This window comes from Grus americana, chromosome 3 (assembly GCF_028858705.1).
Source record: "Grus americana isolate bGruAme1 chromosome 3, bGruAme1.mat, whole genome shotgun sequence".
Lineage (NCBI taxonomy): Eukaryota > Metazoa > Chordata > Aves > Gruiformes > Gruidae > Grus > Grus americana.
This window is the reverse complement of record NC_072854.1, coordinates 111,726,926-111,744,876: the sequence shown is the minus strand read 5'-3', so window position 1 is coordinate 111,744,876 and position 17,951 is coordinate 111,726,926. Positions and strand designations below refer to the sequence as shown.

The window sequence follows — 17,951 nt, the reverse complement described above, 5'->3', positions numbered from 1 at the left end:
GGCTCACCCCGCAGTGCCGTCCCCACACACGGCCTGACCCTGCAGCAGGGGAGCCGCCAGCCCCACCACGACACCCGGTTGCCACCGTGTCCCTCGCCACCACGGCACGCGTGGCGCTCCCTCTGCCGCGCCGGAGCTTGGTGTGCGCTGACAGTGTGAAAACATGGGTGACCGGCGAAAAAGTTTCTCGCCTTTGCTTATATTGGAGGGAAAAAAAAAAAAAAAACCCAAACAAACCAGCAACAGGGAGGATGGCTTCCGCTGTACAGCAAGCAAGGGGGAAAATAAAGGATCTGCTCCTGGCCAAAGCAGGATCCTTCTTCAGTGACCCCCCCAAGGCATGCCTGCCCTGCAAACTTGAAAAAAAAACAACAAACCAAACAAAAATAACTCAGAAAAATAAAGCAAGAACAAGCTCTTTTCACTACATCATTTTAATTGCATCGACACCCAGAAATACACAAAAGGAAAGGATACGTGCCAAGAGCCACCCATCAAAGAGAGGCTTCCTTCCATGGTGGGTCTTACTTTCACACTTCTTTCACTCAAAAAAAAAAAAAAAGAAAAAATATAATAATAATTGCACCGGTTGATGTACAAACACAGTCTTCCCTTTTCACACATTCGTGGGTTCTGCCGTGACAGAAGGGTGAAGCCCCGACGCAGCCGGAGTGGCTTCCTGGGGAATGAACGGTTGTACAAAACAGTATGAAGATTTTCTTAAAAACGTACACCTGCAGTGTTTACTGGTTGGGGTTTTTTTTGTATATATATATATTTTTTTTAAGTTTCAAAACTAGGTTTTGGGTCACTAATGGCTTGTATCTTTTATCTACAGTAAATTCAGCATATATTTTCATTTTTAGGAATGTGTAAGGCATTTTGGTAAGTTGAACAGTAAGGTCTAGGTCACAGACTTGTCAAACTGAAGTCCCTTCCTTTGAACTGTCCTCTTCCCCCTGGAGAAGGAAAACAGAGGTGGATTACTCAACTGGGTCTGACGTATTCTCATGGCAGCTCAAGCATCAAAGCATTTCACAGATGGGCCAGGTCTTGCCTTCTGGGCAGGGAGAACCGTGACCACCATCTTGTGTGGTCCCAGGGTTCCCAAAAGCCACCCAGATGGTTTATGGCAGCAAGTGCCACCTTGCCTCTGGTTTTAAACCACTGCCTGACGCACGCTTCCCCCCCAGACTCCACCAGCGTCAAGGGGAGGGATGTCTGTGGCCACCACAAGTACCGTTTCCTGAAGCTGTTCTTTCAACTTCTTCACCGTTTCTCTCTCTTTGGCCAGTTGGTCCTGGGTAACCTTCAGTAGCTCCTGTAGTTTGGTTGCTGCTTGGCCCAGGTCCTTTGTTAATTTTTTTTCTTTTTCAAGTCTTTCCTACATGGGAGTCAAAAGAAGGCATCTGCCTGAGCCTCCCTTTGCTGTCTGGTGACCTTACCCCCTCCAAAACACCTCAGGTTAACTTGGGTCTGCACCAAGCCGCATTGGTGGCCACAAGCCAGAGGAGCACCCAGCTCCCTCCTTGCCGGAGGGGCCAGCCATCACCCCACCAGCTACAGCTCACTCTGGCTCCCCAGAGATGCCACGGGCTGAGACAACCTCATGAGAGCAGAACGGTTTCCCAAAACATGAAAAGCTTAGCCTGTGAGAGCATTTGCTCAGAGCTTCACCCTTCTCTTGGTCAACGTGGATGAAGTGGCAGTGACTTGCACCCTGCTGCCCTTCAGCCATGTTGGAGCTCACAGCCAGCCCCGGGCAGGGAGCTGCCTGCCAGGGAAACCATCTACCTTGTCCCACCATCCCCAGGAATGATAAATCATGCCCTTAGTCCTGCTTGGGCATGGCTTTTGCTGTCTTGGCTGAAGCACAGGACAGCAGGGCAGCCAAATCACCTTGAGATGCTGGGCCTCTTCTGTGCCTGAAGCTGCTGCGTTTTCAGCCAGTCTCAGCTTTTCCAGCTCTGCTTGCAAACTGCACGCTGAGCGCTGGGCCTGGAAGGGGGACACACACTCATTAAACACACAAGCTAACAGCAGCAGGCACCTCCCGCATCCTGCTCCATACAGCCCCTGGTCCCCGGTGGGTCTGCCTCTGGTGAAGAGTTAGGTTATGCAGCCACTGTTGGATGGTTGGATGCCAAGCGCGATGCAAAAATTGCTTCTGCTGATCCAGCTTCCGCCAGGAAGAAGGCATTTCTCGCCAGAAGCAGCATGAAACCCAGCTAAAGCCCTTAACCCTCAAGGGAAAGAGCTGGCAAAAAAAATGGGGGGACCAGGAGAGGGGCAATTCGAGGGGCCAGCAACGCCATGTGGCTTTAGCACAGCTGCTGCAAGAAGTTCTTCAGATGTGTCAGGGAACGCAGCCATGTCCGAGATGCAGACAGGGATGGGGAAAAACCTTCAAATTAATTCTTGGGCTTCATTAGCAGCCAAAACCCATAAAGGCTTTGCAAACCCTCGTATCCTCTTCGCCCGCACCTACCTCCTCCAGCTCCAGTGCCAGCTTTTGCCGCAGCACTTGCTCCTTCTCCACCAGCGTTTCGTTTTGCTCCAGCTGGGTTTTCAACTGTGTTGAGAAAAAGGGAAAACACCCAGAAATAATTTTTAAAACAAAGACCCAAGAGATGAGCTAGTAGGGACATCGCCAAGAAAGCTGGGCTAGACATAAGAAATGAAAACTGAAGCTTTCCCTGGGGCACCCAAGGGCAATAGGTACTGGCATCCCCTCTCCGCACAAAAGCCAGGAAGATGCTGACGGTGAGCCCGGGGCCTTAGATTTGCATTGCCAAATTTTGCCTGCTCCTCAGGTGGTGCCAGCTGGGCACCCCATAGTGGAGGATGTGCCAGGCAGGTCCCCATGCCTGGGAGAAGGCTCCACACTTAATGGGATTAAAGGAGAGAGACAGAGCCCGGCTCGTGGCAGCACCGCCACCGGCGTTAGCCTGGACGGGAACAGCCGCTGCTAATGCCCTCAGCCCAGCTCCAGCAAGATTTACGGAGCCTCTGTAATCCTAATCCCCTCTGGCTGCGACGGGATCCCGGTGCAGCTCTGTCAGGGTGTCCCCTTCCTCCAAGGAGGTCCAAGCATCAAACTCAATGGGGCACTGTTGCGTGGCAATGTTGGCCCAAGGGCTTGCAGCACCCCCTGCCTGCCTCCCCCCAAAATCCTGCCAGCCTGATGCCATGATGGAGGGCTCCCAAGGGGAACAGCCTGGTGAAAGCCAGCTAGAGGCGTGTTCCCAGCAGGAACAGGACATATGATTGAAGGGATGGGGGGGCTGGCTTCCCCCCAACACACAGGACGGGAGACGACACAGCCGCGACAGCCCTGAGCAAAGCCACGTGCGGTTCTCCATGCGGTTAGAGACGGTGAAACAGGACGAGGGACATGGTTAAGGGTCAGCGCCTCCACGGGCAGCGGTCTCACCACCCTAACCTCGAGAGGCGCAGGCTCGCTTGGGTCAGCTTGTAACCCCACTACTTCTCCATCCTGTACATGGCTCTTCATCTCACTCAACTGCTGCCTGACCTGGAAGGAGGACCAGCAAGCCTGGCTCAGTTACACATGCCCGCGCCGCAGCAGTTACAAGACCCACAAGGACCTATAGATAAAGTTTGCTGGCTTCTTTGCTTGCACACGAGCTGAAATGTTTGGAAAACCCTCAGTTTCTGCTAGATGCAGGATGGTGGTACCTAACCTGGGCACCCTGAGGCACAACATGCTTGTGCCTTGCCTGCTCTCCTTTGATCACTCGGCACCTTGGTGGTTTAAAGCCACTGCTGAGGGTCTGCATTAACATAGTTGAGGTCTTAAAGCAACTGAGGCAAGGTGGCAGGTCCCATTTTGCCATCAACCACAGCTAGGATGGCTGGGGAGGCAGTTACTTGAACACTGCCCCCACCCCTCCATTAACATCGCCTCTTCCATCTACCAGAGCTCCATCCTGCATCACAGCGGCACCGGCAGTCAAGCTGCAAGCTAACAGCATGCCTTGGCCAGAAGAGAGGGAAGGTTGCTGGATGAACACAAATGTGTTCCACACTTACAACTGCCTGCCCATCGAACGAGATTAAGCCTAATGATGACCCCGCGCCACGTTCCCTTGAGAGCAAGGGTCTGCATCGGCTCGCTGAGCAAGCTGGACGGTAGCGGCTGAAAGGCTGGGAAGAGTCACAGCAACTGGGAAACCATACTCCCGGCTCGCTCTGCACTGAGTGGCTCTGCAAGCCAGTGGTACTGCCAAGGGTTTTAAAAGCAATCTCCTGAGCCTCTCACAACCAAAGTACGGATTTCAAAACAAAAGCCCTCATGGTTTTGGCAGGTCTGTCAGCTCTATATCCCAGTCCTCTACCCCATTGACCTGCAGAACCTAGCCCCATCCTTCAGCTCCCCAAGAGACCCCTACACACGGGCTGCACAGCCTCAGTCCTCCCATCCGGAGGTGGACGGATGCTTAAGGTACCCAAACCCCTGCCCCTGGGTGATGGTGGGGTAACCAGCATCCAGTGGTGGGGTGGCTGGGTTTTTCTGCTACACACCAGCTTGCGTGAGCCTTGCTGCTCTCCCTTCCTTCCCACCCCCATCACGGGACGAAAGGAAGGTGAATAAAAATCTCCTCCTGGGTCTGAAATATCCCCTCTGAAAGTCAGATCAGCCTGGTGCCTGGCAGCACCGGGTTTCCCTGTGCGCTGGCTGCGCCTCCCTCCCCGAACCCACAGGGAGGATGCCGGCCCCACAGCTGGGTTTGCAAACCAGCCCCAGGCAGAGCAGTGAGGTCCCAGCAGGGCAGCTCCAGGGGTCCCCCCTTACCAGGGCCAGCTCCTTGCTCTGCTTCTGCGTTTCTGACTTTGCTGCCTCCAGCTGCTCCTGGGACTCTGACAAGAGCTGCCTCAACTGTCAAGGAGGAACAGAAAGAAAATAAAAGTCCATTTGTGCAGTCGGGTTTGGAGCCCTTTGGAGCCATTTTTGTGATGCAACATCTTCTCAAAGAGGCCACGATGGCATCACTTGCTAACCTGCCTGCTGCTGCCTGCTCAGAGAGACGGCCATGAGACAGCTCCATCTCACCTGAGCCACAGAAATCCCACAGGCCACCGAGGAGCAGTGGACAGCATCTCCATACAGATCTCCCTGTCCCATCACCTTGCCAATGTATCTCCTGACTTTAGGTGTCTACAACCCAGACCAACACCTCCATCTGTTTTCTCCTGCTTTCCAAATCTGCAGATCCCCAGGACACTCCCCAAATCCCTGAAAGATGGGTGGTGCATCAGGCTTAGAAGAAAGAAGCATTTAAGAAGGTAAAGGCCACCACACTTACGACTTCAACTTCTTTTGTGTAGTTTTGACGTTCGGAGCTGGCTGTCTCCAAGTGATTTTCCAGTTGTGTTTCCAGAAGAGAGGTGTATTCCTTTAGCTGGATTAAAGGGGAGGAAAGCAGGAGGGGGTTGATTGTTTAAGGTCCAACACTTCCCAAACATCCCATGGCCCAAGCCTGCCTTCCCCAGGGCAAGTCAGGAGACAGGTCCCGACTCAGCCCAAGCACAGCGCGTATCCATCTGGTACCTGCGCGGGGACCTTCTCCCCTACCCAAAAAACCTTACCTGATCTGTGCTCTGCAGATCTGCTTTCAATTTCTCCACCATGTCTTCAAGAGATTTCAGCTGGACTTGTGACTAAGCCAGAAAGGATCAGACAAAGTCAATGAACAATGTCTCACGTGGACACTGAGCATCTTTCATTCAACCAAAAACTGGCCAGTGTTTCACTCCCACCTCTCCCACTTCAGCCTGTACCCAAGCGCAGAAGAGACCTGACACCAAAGTGGAGCTCCACAGCCTGCAGGGCAGGAGCTCCTCTTGCCAGGGAGGATGAATCCAACAAGCCCAGGCCATAAATCATGGAGCAAGGGAACAGCTTTTGCCTGCAGGACTTCAGCTGGCTGCAGTCAGCTTTCAACACCCAAGAAACTGGCACCAGACTCAGTGCAAGTTTCCTACTGAGAGCACCTTTGGTTTGGAAGCAGCAAGGTAGACTTTCCAATGAGGTGTCATGGGCTTTGCTATTAAGAGAAGCCAAGCCATCAGAAAAAGCATGGGGTTTGCATTTAAACCTGGACTGATTTTTGAAGCAGACTCCACGGTTGCTGAATTTTTTTGAAAGGAGGAATTCACCTCTTCTCCACAGAGAGGCAGGACTGCTCTGGGACCTGCCCCAGCCACCAGACGTTCATCCCATCACGCACACCCTGCTGCCAGCACACCACCAGCAGCCACGTCATCCCTCTGCAATCCTACACCAGCCCTCAGCGGCGCTGGCGCTGCAGGAGCCAGCAATGGGCTGAGAAATCAAAGATCTCTTGTACAAGAGCTCCCCCACATCCCTGCAGCCCCAGTTAACTTCAAAACCCCACGTGATGGATGGGGAGCTGCCAGACGGTGGAAAGTAGCTTCATCTCAGTTCTGCACTCAAGAGGGAGAAGATAACTTAAGTCTGCTTTGCAGAAAAGGCACGGGCAGCCAAGTTCTCATAGACCCCAGCTAAGTCACGAGAGCTCGCGAAACACGCTCCTCAAACTCCTGGGCAACAACGGCTCTCTGGCAGCTGCCGGCTGGCTTTTTAACTACAAGGAGCGGTACCCAGAGCTAGACAGACAGCTGGACCCAAAACTACGTGCAGTACGTGGCTTGGACCTCAGCTCCTTTCTGAAGGCTCAGCAAATGCCAAGGCCAACCCAGGTTTTGAGACCAAGCCAAGTTCTTCTGAAAATGGGAGCCTGAGAGCCCCACACGTGCTCTCCTCCTGTCAAGCCAGCACCCACCAGGAGGGGTCAGCCTGATTTCCAAGCATTGGAGCTTGGATTACTGAAGTGGTGACGTGGTTTCCCAACTACCATGCCTGCACCAGGGAGCTGCCAACCATTCCTCCAGCTCCACCAGCAGGGTCTAGGCACACACCAGGCAGGGAGGTGGGATCCAGGAGGAAGAGAGCTTAGCTTCTACATGAGGCGGGCTTCTTGTCTGATGGTTTGGTGACAGGAGGGGTAGATTTGGGGAGAAGAGAAAGTCTCTGTGTCTCAGGAGTTCCAGGTTGGCAGGAACAGTTTAGGGTCACAGTATGATTTATAGCCAACAGCCCCTCCGCTGCTCTAAGTCCAGCTCCATGAGTGACAAACCCAGGTGTGCCCCAAACACGCACCTTCTGGAGTTCCTCTTCAGACGCCGTGAGCTTTGCTTTCCACACCTGCTCCTCCTCCTCCACACTCTTCTGCAGGTCTCGCAGCATTCCTTCCTGTTGGTGAAGCCTCAGCTGAGCCCAAACCTCCTCCAGCCCTCCCAAGCTGAGCAGGGTCAAGGCTGGAAGCCCTGGCATACCCAATGCCTCTCCAAAGATTTGGGCCAAAGAAGGGGTGCCAGAATTGGGTGCCCCAGGTGGGGCTAGGGGCTCCCAGTTCCTATGCTGGCTCAACCACCCTGCTCAGCAGAGCCCTCACTGTGCCACATCCCGCCAACACCAGGAAGGTTTCCAACACAATTAGGCTGAAGAGCTCTAGGAATTCAGGTTTGCCCTATTCCCCTGCCTCACTGGCAAGTAGTCTTCCACAGGGCAGCCCCCCAGGATACTGAGGGATGCCCACCATGAGCCCACGGACAGCCTGGGCTGCCAGGAGGCCTCTCAAGAGGTATTTCTTGTGGAAGACCAACGCAGTGCAAAGGGCGGCAACTTACCGTCTCTGCAAGGATAGCTCTGTATTGCTCACATTCTGCTTGTAAAGTGCTTTGCGCTTCCTCTGCCTCTTTTAATTTAAGTGCTGAATCCTGAAAGGAGAGGGAAGGGATGGAGAAAGAAATGAGGAAAAGAAACAAGTGACCCTCAGGCACTCCCTCGCTCCTCCAATTTCAGCCCCTTCACTTACCGGGGTCTCTGTTGTAACTGTCTGCTGCTTTAGCATATCCACGGTCTTCTCCTTAAACTCTTGTAGCCACGTGTCATAATCCTGAGTTTGAAAAAAAAAAAAAAAAAAAGGGGGGACAAGGAAGAAATATGACGCTTCGACATCTATCCTTCCCATGTGGTGAAGGCTCTGGGGAGCCTGAGAAATCCCGTGCTCACCTGCTGTGAGGACACGGTGACTCCGGGGAGGGCAGAGAGCAGCATCTGCTTGGTTTGCGTCTGCAGCGTGTCCAGCTGTTGGGCCATCTCTTCCTGTAAGAGGGACAAACTGGCATGGGATGGAGGTTCTGGGCGCCTGCCAGCCAGGCTGCCAATACCGGTCCCACTTTTCTGTGCCTACAGGGGTGGGCTGGCACGGGGAAACCAGCCCACAGAGCAAACTGCTGCTGCTGAGAACCACAAAAATGTCCCTTCCAGTTCACCCATCTTCCCAGTTCCCCGACCATGACCTGTACCGGGGATACATGGTCCTCAAGACAAACTTTGGAGAAGCTGGCAGGAGGGTTGGGCCAGCACCGCTCCTAAGAGGAGGCAGGCAACCCAGGGCAAGCATTTCTGGTGGCTCAGGGAGGCTGAAAGCTTCCCTTATGCCACCAGCATCACTGCTAAAGAGGAACACCAGGCTCACCTTTGCTTTTGTAGCAGCAAGTAGTTTTTCCTCACATGCCTTCTCCACCGTGGTCAACGCTTCCATGGCTTTCCAGTTCTTCTCACGAAGGTCCTGCCGAGACCACACATAGAGGGCAATAAGCCACACATCACGCCGAAGGCCACCAAGCTGCTTGTTGGCACTGTGGAGGATTTCAAAGCCTCCACTCAGGAAAACGGGCAGCACCCCACTGCTTTTGTCAAGGGTCTTCCATCCCACTGCCCACGTGTGCCTGCTTCCCCTCCCTCCTTGCAGTGGCCCAATGCACCACATCGCTCAGGCGGTGCTCTGAGGGAGCAGAGCAGAGCTGGATGGAGGCAGGAGCTCCAGACACAGCCCTCAGGATGCCTAGAGCTGCTCGGAGAGGACACAGACCAAGTTGCCTCCACACAACTGACACCACCTTGTAGTAGAGGAGCAATGAGGTGTGAGGGACACCTGCTCGGGGATTGCCTTGACCGTGCCAGGGTAGGATCTCCCTGGCTTACCAGATCCTAAACCTCCCAAGAGAACAGGGGACAGACAGCTCCATCCAGGCAGCCCACCACTGCTGCGGCCCATCAGCTCAAGCTGTGCAGCCTGCCAGGGGGATTCCTGCTCTCTGGCAGAAGAGGCAATGCCTCCAGCGCTCTGCGGGGCTGGAAGAGCCTCTGGCCACACCACGGAGACATCGGTAGCCATCTACAATGGGTTGTCATTCAAACCCCAGAGATCTGGGGTTTGGAGGAAAAAACTGTGAGCAGCAAAAGCTGAGCCCGGTTCACTCACGTACGTTGTTTTTTGTCTTCTGTTGCTCCACTGCCTCTCGCAGCTCTGTGGCTTCCCTTTCCAAGGAGGACAGCTGGTCCGTCTTCTCCTGGAGCCTGGAAGGGCAGGATGCAAGAGTGAGTCTCAGCATCCCATCCGCCTCCCTCCTGGGTAGCGAGCTGTCGAGAAGGGGACCACAGCCCTTCCTATCCCAGTCTGCTCCAGGACCTACATGCAGTGGGAGGAGGAGGGAGTGCCATGGCAATGCTGGAGTGGGATCCAGCTTTCTACCGGCTTATCAGCAATAACAAGCAGGCGAGTAGCTGGCTGGCTGTACACCCAGGACAAGAGGAATAAGTAACTGGATCCAAAGGCCAGAAATTCTGGCTTACACAACTGGGAGTGCTCCGGACACACTCCTGTCCACGGCTTGTTACACTGAGATAGCCCACAGCTCTGCATTTTGAAAACATCATCCTACTATCTTGAGTAACCATAAATCAGGGCTTCCGACTAGATGCCCGAGAATCTGCAGCTTCCCTCCACACCTTCACATTCACCACCTGCCCTGTGGGGAGCCTCAGCTTGAGCGGACCAAGGAAAGTTCAGGTGCTTGACAAAAACCACCCAAGTCTCTTGGGGTCGCCCTCCTTTAGAGGAGGACTGCTGGCAGTGGGGGCATCTGAGAAATCCTCCCCCCATGCAGAGGCATGACAGGGGAAACTCCATGGCATCTCCAATTAAATGCCAGGAAACCTTTCTGCACCAGGGAGGAAGAGGCTGTCAAACACTGGAATGAGGACCCAGAGATGTGGTGAATCTCCATCCTTGGAGATGCATGGAAACATCCCCAAAAAGCCTCCTCTGGTTGGCCCAGCTTTGAGCAGGGGCTTGGATCAGAGACATCCCACTCCCAGCACGACGACCACCAGAACCTCCTATTCTGCAGGTGCAGTCACCCTCCATGTACCTGCCAGCAATTACAGTCTCACTTCAGAATAGACTGGCTGTTATTTGGGGCCAGCGCTGGAGCCAGTTAATATTTTAAACAGCTGTGCTGGCCAGGATTGACCTTGTCTTCCCAGCTTCGCAGTCCCCAAGCCTGCCTAACGGAGAGGGCAGGAAGCCCTCACCCGCAGGGCTCAGCGCCTGGGGAAGCCTGGGACACGCAGACAGCAAGCTAGAGGTGCCACAGCAGGCTCCACGTGCACCTAGACCCACCTTGACCGCAGCTGCTTCATTTCTGCTTCATTGGCTGCCTGGAAGACAGAAAGTACTTTTGTTACCTATGCTTGGCATGTGACACAGGTCAACCCTTTCTGCAGCATCCCAGAGGAAAGATAACACAGGTACTGTCGTAAAACAGTGCAAAAACACCTGCTTGAGCTGTGTCACCCCCCTCTCCTCCTCCCACCTCAATTATATGAGCATGTAACCTGCAAGTCTCTGTCTTTTTCTGCCTCCCTCATCTGGCCTGCCTCCAGCAGAGCTTCGATGGATTTGATCCTCTCCAGGAGCTTTGTATTCTCTGAGCTCGCATCCTGCAGTTTCCCCTTCACGCTGTCCAGCTCCAGCAATTTGCTTTTAACCTCTGCTTCGGAGCTCAGCAGCTTGGCCTGCAGTTCTGTGGGAGGAAGGGGTGAGAAACACGGTAAGGTAGGTGCAAACAGATTTAGAGACTCCCCTCCCTGTCCTGCCCAAGCAGGACTCTCGGCCAAAGAAGCCTTGGCCGTGGATGCTTTCAGGAGGCACAGAAAGGGCAGGCAGGGATGCAGGACAGCACAGGAGAGAGGCATTGGAGTGGCATCCTAGGATAGGACCATGGACCAGTCCTGCATCTTGCTCGCACCGACGCCAGGCAGCCTAACTCATCCCTGGGTCTACTTGTCCTGCTCCAACCAGCCCCACCAAGCACCAAGTCTGCCCCACAGCTCTCCCTGCGCCAATCCAAGGTCCTCACCAGCAATGCTTTGCTGCTGTCCTTTGGCCTTTTCTGCCTCTGCTAACAAGCTTTTGTAGCTGGTCTGGGTTTTGCGGAGCTCGTCGCTTACTTCGTCCAGCCTCTTCTGCAGCGTCGCCTCCACCTCCCTTTGGGAAGCCTGCACAGCAGGAAGAGAAGGCTTTCCGTAGCATGCCAGGCACCCCGGCCAATTTGAAGCAAAGCTCTGTGTGTCGCATAATGTTATTTTTAAGCTATGCTTTGGGGGGTTTAAGTCATCCTTCCCCCTCGCTCCCCCTATGCATGAAGCATCTTGCCTCGCGCTCGCGTTTTATCACTTGCCAACCCTCAAGTGGGAAGCAGACAACACCCGAACGTCTCGGTTCTGGGCCAAGACCACGGTCATCCTCCCCTTTGGAAAGCTAAGCTCTGAAAAACCTCTTAAAGCCCCGGTCCTAACGCACAGCCCCAGCCCAGCAGGGAGAGGTGCTGCCATGGTGCTTAGCAGGACGGAGACACCCAGCCACGTGTTTCCACACGCAGAGGAATTTTCTGTGCGGTTTGGGCCAGGGAAGACTTTTTTTTTTTTTTTTCCATCTTAGAAAGCAGTGAGGAAGAGGCCTGACCAAGGCAGGCACTTCGAGGGGGAAATCAGAGGAGGAGGACGAGGAGCACGCTGCAAACCAGCAGCTCTACGGGTACGAATCACACCCCTGTAGACGGAGAAATATTGCTTTGCATGGAGGGGACAGAAGCAGGCAAACCAGCAGCCCCGTCTCTGTCTGAGTGATGCTTCCAGAACCACCAAAAAACCAGGACCTCTCTGTTTTTTGAGGATTTGACCCCATATCCTCAGCTCAGAGCTCCAGGTGTTACTGTGGAGCACATTCTCCCTAGCACCTTAAACACATCGCTGGCTTTAAAGTCTTCCAGCTACTACGATTTATTTAATTAGTATTAAGGTGTGCAGCAAGCTGACAGCCCTGGAGAAGTTCTCCTAAAAGCATGCCTAGAAGTTGGTGTTTTGAGCCAGGAAGGTGGCTTCTGCCTTCATGTCAGCTGTGTGCCCACATCACCCCCCCTTGCTCCTCACCTGCAAAAGCAGCAGGGGCCAAAAACAGCCCACCAAAAGGAGATCTGCATCCTTGGGCACCCAAAAAATTAAAAGCAAGGATATCAAAGGCCCCTTGCTCTAGGAGCACCTCTACAAAACCATTTTGGCATGCGCACATAAAGGTTTCCACCACCCCAGCCCCTCTGTAAAGGGGCCAGAGCAACTCGGAGACCACAGCACATGCAGGAGGGACACATCACATCCCTCATCCTCATCCTGTCTGCCACGCCTGGGGGAAAGAAGTGCAAGTTCCTGGGTCAGGAGCACCCAGGATCAGTGCTCCCAGCCCCTGACTTAGCCAAATCCCAGCAGGAGCACCACCACCCCCCCCCCAGAAGATGCTCTTCCCTGCGTGGGTACAGCCTGCCTGCTGGCAACGCGCCGCTGCTCCTCCATCAGCAGTGTGCTCAGACGCTCTACTTAAGAGGTGTCCTTTAAACACCCCTAAAAACCCCAAACCCAGCCACACCCTGGTGACAACAAAAAAGCCACAAGCTCTACCTCCTGCACCAAGGAGGGAGAGCAATGGGCTTAAAACCAGCTGAGTCGACAGAGAGCACTCACGTTCGCATGAGCACAGGCTGGTGGGGGCCAGCGGGTTTCCTCTCTCGCCTTAGGGTACCACCCAGCAGCATGCACCATCTAGGCTTCCCCCCACACCTTCACACCAGGCTCGTGAGCTTCACGGGTGAGCAAGCACGGCTTCAACCAGGGCATCGTGCTCCCTGGGCTTTGCTGGCGATGCTGCACAAAGAGTGCCTTGCACATGACGAACTAACGGGGGGGAGGCAACTAAGGGGCCTGCAAGACATCTTGCTTTCCAAACGTGGATGCTCATCTCCCTCCAAGCTCTTCCCATGGCCAAGTCCACAGATCCCATGCAATCTAGCCACCCGCCCCATCTCTGTGAGGGGAGAGGGTTTGCCAACACCTGCCTGACCTGCAGCTGCTCAATCTGCTTCTCCGAGGCTGCTGCTTTGATCTCCCAGCTCTTCTTCTGCTGCTCCTCTTGCTGCAGCACCTCCGATTTCTCAGACAGCTCTTTCACCAGCTTGTTACACTCCTGCCGTAGCTTGGCCAGCTCAGCGTTTTGCCTGCACCAACAGAAGCAGGGTTGTTTTAGCCCGCAGGCCAGTCAAGCATCTCTGATGTTACCTACGGGGGAACACATCTTCCTGTGGGCCTGATGGAAGACTTGAAACATCTCAATGGTTGTGTTTGCCTGTTTCTAGGACACGCCTGGTCCTTCAGGGAGGGGGTGGAAAGAGTTGACAAATCACTTTTCAAAAGCCGCGTTTCAATCGCAGGAGACATTCCTTTCTCATGAAGTAGAGGACGAGAGGATCTGTGTTCCCAGACACAGGAGGAAGCGCTCTAAGCAGCTGGAGTCTGCTCTGTAATTATTTGACCACTGTTAATCACCAGCCATTTCAGACTTTCTATAAAAAGGAGTGCGAAATTCTTCTACCTAGCTCCTATTTGTTTTGCATACACCAGGCAGGTCTCGGTTCTCTGCAGCATCACTCCCATCAAAGAGCCAGCTGCATTTCTCCTGAAGTTTGCAAGTACAAGCTCCCCTAATGGGAAGAAGTGCCACGGTGCCTTCTGGTCCCCTCTCCCCGCCTCTGCTGCCTGTTGGCTTGAGCAATGGCACAGGTGACCCCAAAGGAGAGAAGGTTTCCCCTGCCCTTCCACTTGGGAAGAACATCCTTGTTTCCCCTGCCAGCCCCCTAACAGCCATTTGGCAAGCTCTTCCTCACTCCCTTCTCTATCTCCAGCTAGTTGGGGTGTCTGTAGAAGCACCTTCAAGAAAGGGGATAGCCAAGCCCACTGGACAGCCAACCCCAGGGTTTGCCAGAGGGCAGCCCCAGGTTCTGCCCCCGACTCCAGCCTTACTTGCTCTCCGTCTGGCTGGTGGCCTGGTTGAGGGCGTCCCTCAGGATGGAGTTCTCCTGCTGCAGGCGAGCCAGCTGCGTGTTGGGGCCATTCTCCAGCTGCTCCTGCAGGGTCCGGATCTAGAGGAGTCCAACAGGGGTTAATGTCACCACCGGCCCCTTTGGCCTCTGTGTGAAGCCCACGCGATGAGCCAGAGGGACTGGCAACACAGGGGGGTGTCTACTGATGCTGACAGCCCCCAGGAATGTGGCACTCCATGAGCACGATCCCACGTGCCTCTTCTCCCTCAAGCACCACAGTCCGGAAGCATCACGGGGTCTCGCCCCTCCCTGAGGCCCTGGTCCCCTTACGCATCTCAGTCTTCTCCAATAGCCCACACATCTGCCACCAAAAGCCACCCGGCAGCCAGAAGAGGAAGCTGCAGAGCACAGCGTGGGCCTCACCTTGCCCTGGAGCTGCTGCGTTTCGCTGACATGGTCCTGGTAGCTGGCCTGCATGCGTGCCTGCACCGCCACAATGTCCCGCTCTCGGGCAACCAGCTGCTCCTTCAGCTTGCCCTCCACAGCCGCTGCCTTGGCCCGCTCGGCCGCCAGTTCCTTTGAGGAGAGAAGTCACGCAGTTAGTCCTCAGCATACGAGTTTCCCTGCTTTAAGGGAAATGTGAAACTGGTGGCTTCCTAGCTCAGAAGACTTTAAAGTTGAGCCCTTTCAGAGCTGTCTCCATGCCCAGCTACACCATTTAGCACTTACATTTCCTCCTGCATTTTGTTTTGGGCTCTGTGGCCACTGGATGCCACTGTTGTTCCACACTGGGCCAGCTAAGAGACAGGAGTAAGACAGCCTGGAATTTCCCCCCGCCCCAGGATCAATAACATCACAGAAAGTTTGGGGCAAAGCAGGAAAATAAAAAAGAAACCAACAAAACCCCCCACCCTCCACCCCCTGCCAAGGGGGCAATGCTCTGTTGGCCAGCTGGGCAACGCCACGTCGCTGCCCTGTGCTGCCTGCACAGGCAGGGGTTTAGCACAGAGTGCATGGGATGGCTCTGCCTTCTCCTCTCCTGCCTGCAGTAGATGGACTCACCATCGCCAGGTCCTGCCGGCTCCAAGGCAGGAGGTGCCAGGTCCAGCATGGCTGGGGTCTGTTCCAACTTCAACACCCAAAAAGAGGTGCAGGCAGGGGGTTGAGTTGGGGAAGGGGGTTGTATATAGGAACAGGCTCCTATCAGGGACTGATCAGCACCTTCTCAGCTCAGGGGATCCGTGAAGAGATGAGACGGGATTTATTTTCCTCCCTAAAGCAGCAGAAAGCTGCCGTCTATTACGGGAAGGGCTTTCCCCTACATCTCCTGCAGCTGCCAACAGGCACTACCCTGCAGCTCTTTGGGCTGGATCAGGCCCAGAAGAGGAGGTCAAGCAGGGATGTCCTCCCCTTTTTGGAGAGAAAACAGCAAACAGGTGAAGGGCCCAGAGAGCCCCTGGGGCTTCACCTCCAAGGGGAATGAGATGCGGGGAGCAGGAGGCACACGGTGAGCCACGACGAGCAGAGCCCATGCCCAGAAGGCCACGTGGCGCTTACCTTGCTCAGCTCCCGCAGCTTGTTTCTGGCAGCGGCCGCATCCTCCTGCTCGGTGGCGAGCTGCTTCTCCTTCTCTTCCAGCTGGCGTTTAAGGACAGCGACTGGATCACCCTTCTGCGTGGCCTGCCAGCGCAGGGTGGCACATCAGTGGGGACCACCACCTCCAGACCCATCCCCTCCACCCCACACACACAGGATCCTGCCCTCTGTTCCCCGCAAAAATTCAGCTCCAGTCTCCAAGACTGACCCTCGGGACCAGCCTGCCCGAGCACAGGGTGCCTTCCCTCCCCTCCACACCTCCCGAGGCTCGGCAGAACCCCGGCGGCAGGTGGCCACGATGGCGCTGGCAGCCCTACCGTGTGCCAAGTGTCCTGGACGATGCCCGCTTTCTCCGTCAGGATCTCGATGAGCTGCTGGGCCTCCCCCTCACTGAACACCATGCTGCTGACAGTGGACACGAGTGTCTTGTAGGGCAGGTAGAGGGGCCCGTCCGAGTCCGTGGGTGCTAGGGAGGAGAGAGGAGGCATTGGGACCACTCGAGTCAATGGCAGAGCTGAGTAGCATCATCTCAGTTGGCTTCAACCCTACAACTGCCCTTTCAAATCAGCATCCACCCAGATTTCCACAGTCAAGTTTGATACCTCTCTAATTGAAAGCAGTATGAGAAGTGCTGGAGACAACACTCACCACACACGTGTGCTTCTTGAGCCAGCTGTCACCTCTGCCTGGCTCTACTACTGGTCCCACCCCTGTACCACCATCCTCCATCAAACTGAGTGATTCCCAGCAGGAGCTGGGCATGCTTTGCCAAGGAGCAGAGATGTGTTGAGCATCAGAAGCTGGACCGCACCGCAATACAACCTTCCTGGGGGACGTCACCCCATGCAGTGGTGCCAGTGATGTAGAGCGCAGCAAGGTCATCTCCCCCCTTCCACCAGACAGGTTTGTTGCAGCTCTTTGCTAAGGGGATGACATGACTCCAACCCCTCCCCTACCCATCTGCTAACTCAGAAAAACCAAGGAGCATCAGGGACCATGATGCTGTCGTAGGACCACAGTGCACATGGTCACAATGGATAGAGGGTGGCAGTCAGTGGTTTAGGAGTTCCTGCACAGTATCTATGGCCCGGTGGGCTTATTTTCCTAAAAAATCCCAGAAGAAAAAGCAGTTTGGACTCCAGTAGCTCCAGAGCCTCTAAAGCCGTTAACACCAGGGTCTCTTGAACACAGAGCTTGGACCCCCCAAGCAGCAAGGTCAGAGAAGAAGGAGGAGAAGGTGTTGCAGGCAGAGATTCCCCTGCAGTCCCTGGAAAAGAGCCCACACTGTAGCGGGTTCATCCTGAAGGACTGCAGCCCATGGAAGGCCCCACGCTGGAGCAGGGGAAAGGTGTGAGGAGGAAGGAGCGGCAGAGAGGACCTGTTATGGACTGACCACAGCCCCCATCCCCCTGCACCGCTCAGGGAGGGAAGGTAGAAGAATCAGGAGGGAAGGAGTGAAGTTGAGCCTGGGAAGAAGGGCAGGCGGGAAAAAGAGTTGTTTTAATTTTGTCTCTGTTTCTCATTTATTTTAACTGGAAATAAACTAAATTATTTGAGTCTGGTTTGCCTGTGACAGTAATTGATAAGCAATTACCCTGTCTCTTATCTTGACCCACAAGCTTCCCCATCTTATTTTCTCCCCCATCCTGCAGAGGAGTGAGAGAGCAGCTGGGTGGGCGTCTGGTAGCCAGCCACAGTCAATCCACCACAGCCACAGAGCAGCAAAGCCCAGGAGCACCCAGCAGCTCCAGCACGCACTGTTTGCTCCTGGCTTCTGGTAGATCCATTTGGGACGGCAGCGTTCAGCCCTGGCAGCAGCAGGGTCTGTCTGACCAGCAGCAGCCACCTCCCAGCAGCGCAGCCGGGGCAGCTCCACTGTCTTGTGCAACCAGGGCCCGAGAGCTTGGCTCACGCTTTACTCACGCTGGCAACAATACGGATGCAGGACGGCACATCACATCCTCTCGTCTCATCTTGCTGGGTGGAGGGATCCACCAAGCAAAATTTTGCCCATCTCCCGGTGGCATTGT

At 54.7% G+C, this 17,951-nt stretch overlaps 1 protein-coding gene across 6 annotated transcripts in view; it reads right to left on the bottom strand.

Moving 5' to 3' along the window:
* Window positions 1-401: 401 nt before the first annotated feature.
* Window positions 402-17,951, bottom strand: part of RRBP1 (ribosome binding protein 1) — a 28,651-nt gene continuing 11,101 nt past the window's right edge. For 3 of the 6 annotated variants that reach the window (XM_054822866.1, XM_054822867.1, XM_054822868.1), the window contains exons 3-24: window positions 16,239-16,387; window positions 15,883-16,005; window positions 14,749-14,901; window positions 14,306-14,424; window positions 13,350-13,503; window positions 11,317-11,455; window positions 10,793-10,980; window positions 10,578-10,615; window positions 9,382-9,472; window positions 8,589-8,681; window positions 8,120-8,212; window positions 7,923-8,003; window positions 7,735-7,824; window positions 7,205-7,297; window positions 5,611-5,682; window positions 5,328-5,423; window positions 4,817-4,900; window positions 3,443-3,535; window positions 2,489-2,572; window positions 1,900-1,998; window positions 1,241-1,384; window positions 402-959 (exon numbers count right to left, since the gene is read on the bottom strand). In XM_054822866.1, the coding sequence (XP_054678841.1) occupies window positions 921-959; window positions 1,241-1,384; window positions 1,900-1,998; window positions 2,489-2,572; window positions 3,443-3,535; window positions 4,817-4,900; window positions 5,328-5,423; window positions 5,611-5,682; window positions 7,205-7,297; window positions 7,735-7,824; window positions 7,923-8,003; window positions 8,120-8,212; window positions 8,589-8,681; window positions 9,382-9,472; window positions 10,578-10,615; window positions 10,793-10,980; window positions 11,317-11,455; window positions 13,350-13,503; window positions 14,306-14,424; window positions 14,749-14,901; window positions 15,883-16,005; window positions 16,239-16,387 (2,315 nt within the window). In that variant the 3' untranslated portion in view covers window positions 402-920. The remainder of the gene's footprint in view (window positions 960-1,240; window positions 1,385-1,899; window positions 1,999-2,488; window positions 2,573-3,442; window positions 3,536-4,816; window positions 4,901-5,327; window positions 5,424-5,610; window positions 5,683-7,204; window positions 7,298-7,734; window positions 7,825-7,922; window positions 8,004-8,119; window positions 8,213-8,588; window positions 8,682-9,381; window positions 9,473-10,577; window positions 10,616-10,792; window positions 10,981-11,316; window positions 11,456-13,349; window positions 13,504-14,305; window positions 14,425-14,748; window positions 14,902-15,882; window positions 16,006-16,238; window positions 16,388-17,951) is intronic. The other 3 variants (XM_054822871.1, XM_054822870.1, XM_054822872.1) reach the window with 2 other exon arrangements.